This window comes from Myotis davidii, unplaced genomic scaffold (genome assembly GCF_000327345.1).
Source record: "Myotis davidii unplaced genomic scaffold, ASM32734v1 scaffold586, whole genome shotgun sequence".
NCBI classification, from domain to species: Eukaryota; Metazoa; Chordata; class Mammalia; order Chiroptera; family Vespertilionidae; genus Myotis; species Myotis davidii.
The window spans coordinates 64,662-66,065 of NW_006296809.1; the positions used below are offsets into that span (position 1 = coordinate 64,662).

At 65.9% G+C, this 1,404-nt stretch overlaps 1 protein-coding gene across 1 annotated transcript in view; it reads right to left on the reverse strand.

The window, feature by feature from the left end:
* NOC2L (NOC2-like nucleolar associated transcriptional repressor) overlaps positions 1–1,404 on the reverse strand; it is a gene marked incomplete at its 5' end in the record, with an annotated part of 16,867 nt that overhangs the window by 9,235 nt on the left and 6,228 nt on the right. The window contains one exon of the mRNA XM_015569668.1: positions 388–501. Coding sequence (XP_015425154.1) covers positions 388–501 — 114 coding nt within the window. The remainder of the gene's footprint in view (positions 1–387; positions 502–1,404) is intronic.

Below are 1,404 nucleotides of genomic sequence, written 5' to 3' on the forward strand. Positions count from 1 at the left end.
GCCAGCTCCGGGAAGGCGATGCTGTGGGCCTGGCTGTGCAGGTACTCGAGGGTGAGGTCGTACAGCTGCTCCACCAGCCCGTCCTGAGAAGCAACGCGAGAAGAGCTCAGGCTCCTTCCTCCCAGGCTGATGCCAGCCCCTCTCCAGGGCAGGAGGGGTGGGGACCCACAGCTTCACTCAGGCTCATGGGGCTGGGCCCACGGGTGTCTGCTCCCTGACCCTGGGGGCCAACAGGAGTCCAGGCAGAAACTGCACAGAGCAGCAAGCCCCTCCTGCTCACTCCTCTTGCCTCCACGGTCATCGGGATGCTGACCGCCGTGCGCTGACACCCTGCGGTGACCCCGCCCGGGCCCTCCCCCCTGAGCCCGCCCTGGCGGCCAGCCTCACCCGGTAAGCCTTCTCCTGCAGGTTGACCTTCGACAGCTTCAGGATCACCGCGAAGTTGATGGGCCTGGAACTCATCCGTCCCGGCTTCCTGTTGAAGTCAACCTGCTGGAAAACCTGCAGGACCGACAGCCTCATCAGACCGCAGTGCTCACACCCCACTGCACCCCCGCCCCCGGGCCCCTGAAGACCCGTCGTGAGAGTGGGGACGGAGGCAGTGCCAGCCCTGCAGCCCACAGACCCCCTGGCAGAGACTGCCTTCCAGAGCTCTGGTGGCCCCCAAGGGAGCCCCGCCACCCAGAGTGGGACCCTGGCCAACGGGCGTGCCCAGGCCCCGCGTCCGGAGACGAGTCCTTCAGTCCAGGACCACAGCGGCCTCAGCCACAATCATGTCCCCAAGGGCTGCATCCCCAAGAGCAACACACCAAGGGGCATGAGGTCTCAGACGGGAGCTGGCAGCCCTGCCTCTGCGTCCTCTACAGAGGGCAGGCTGCTCGGTGCGGGCCCTGCCTCGGGGAGAAGCCCTCCCGGTCAGGAGGCTAAGGCTCCCCAGGAACAGAGTGAGTGCCTGGCCTCTCAGCCGTGATGTGTGGACAACAAAGTGGTCCCCGGAGGGCAGCGTGCTTGCCCCAGCCTGGCTCAGCCTAGGGGGAAGGAGGTGGTCTGATCTCCCACACAGGCTGCTCTTAACCCCCTTTCCACCCAGGGAGGGAAGGGCTGGGGCTCCCCGGAAGCAGAGAGCTCGGCTTCTGCCTCTGTGGTCCGTTTTCTCTGGAGAGGAGAGGCCTGCACCCATGGGTGAGGGATGTGCGGGAGACGTAGCTAGCGGAAGTCCTTCAGTCCTGGACTGAAGGACTCGTCTCCGGACGCGGGGCCTGGGCACGCCCGTTGGCCAGGGTCCCAGACGGGGTCAGTGCAAAAGTGAAGGAGGAAAGAGATCAGTTGAGGGAGACGGCAGGCAGGGGATAGACAGGTGCTCTGAGCTGGCCAGCAGTGGGAGCTTCACCCTGGACACCAGGG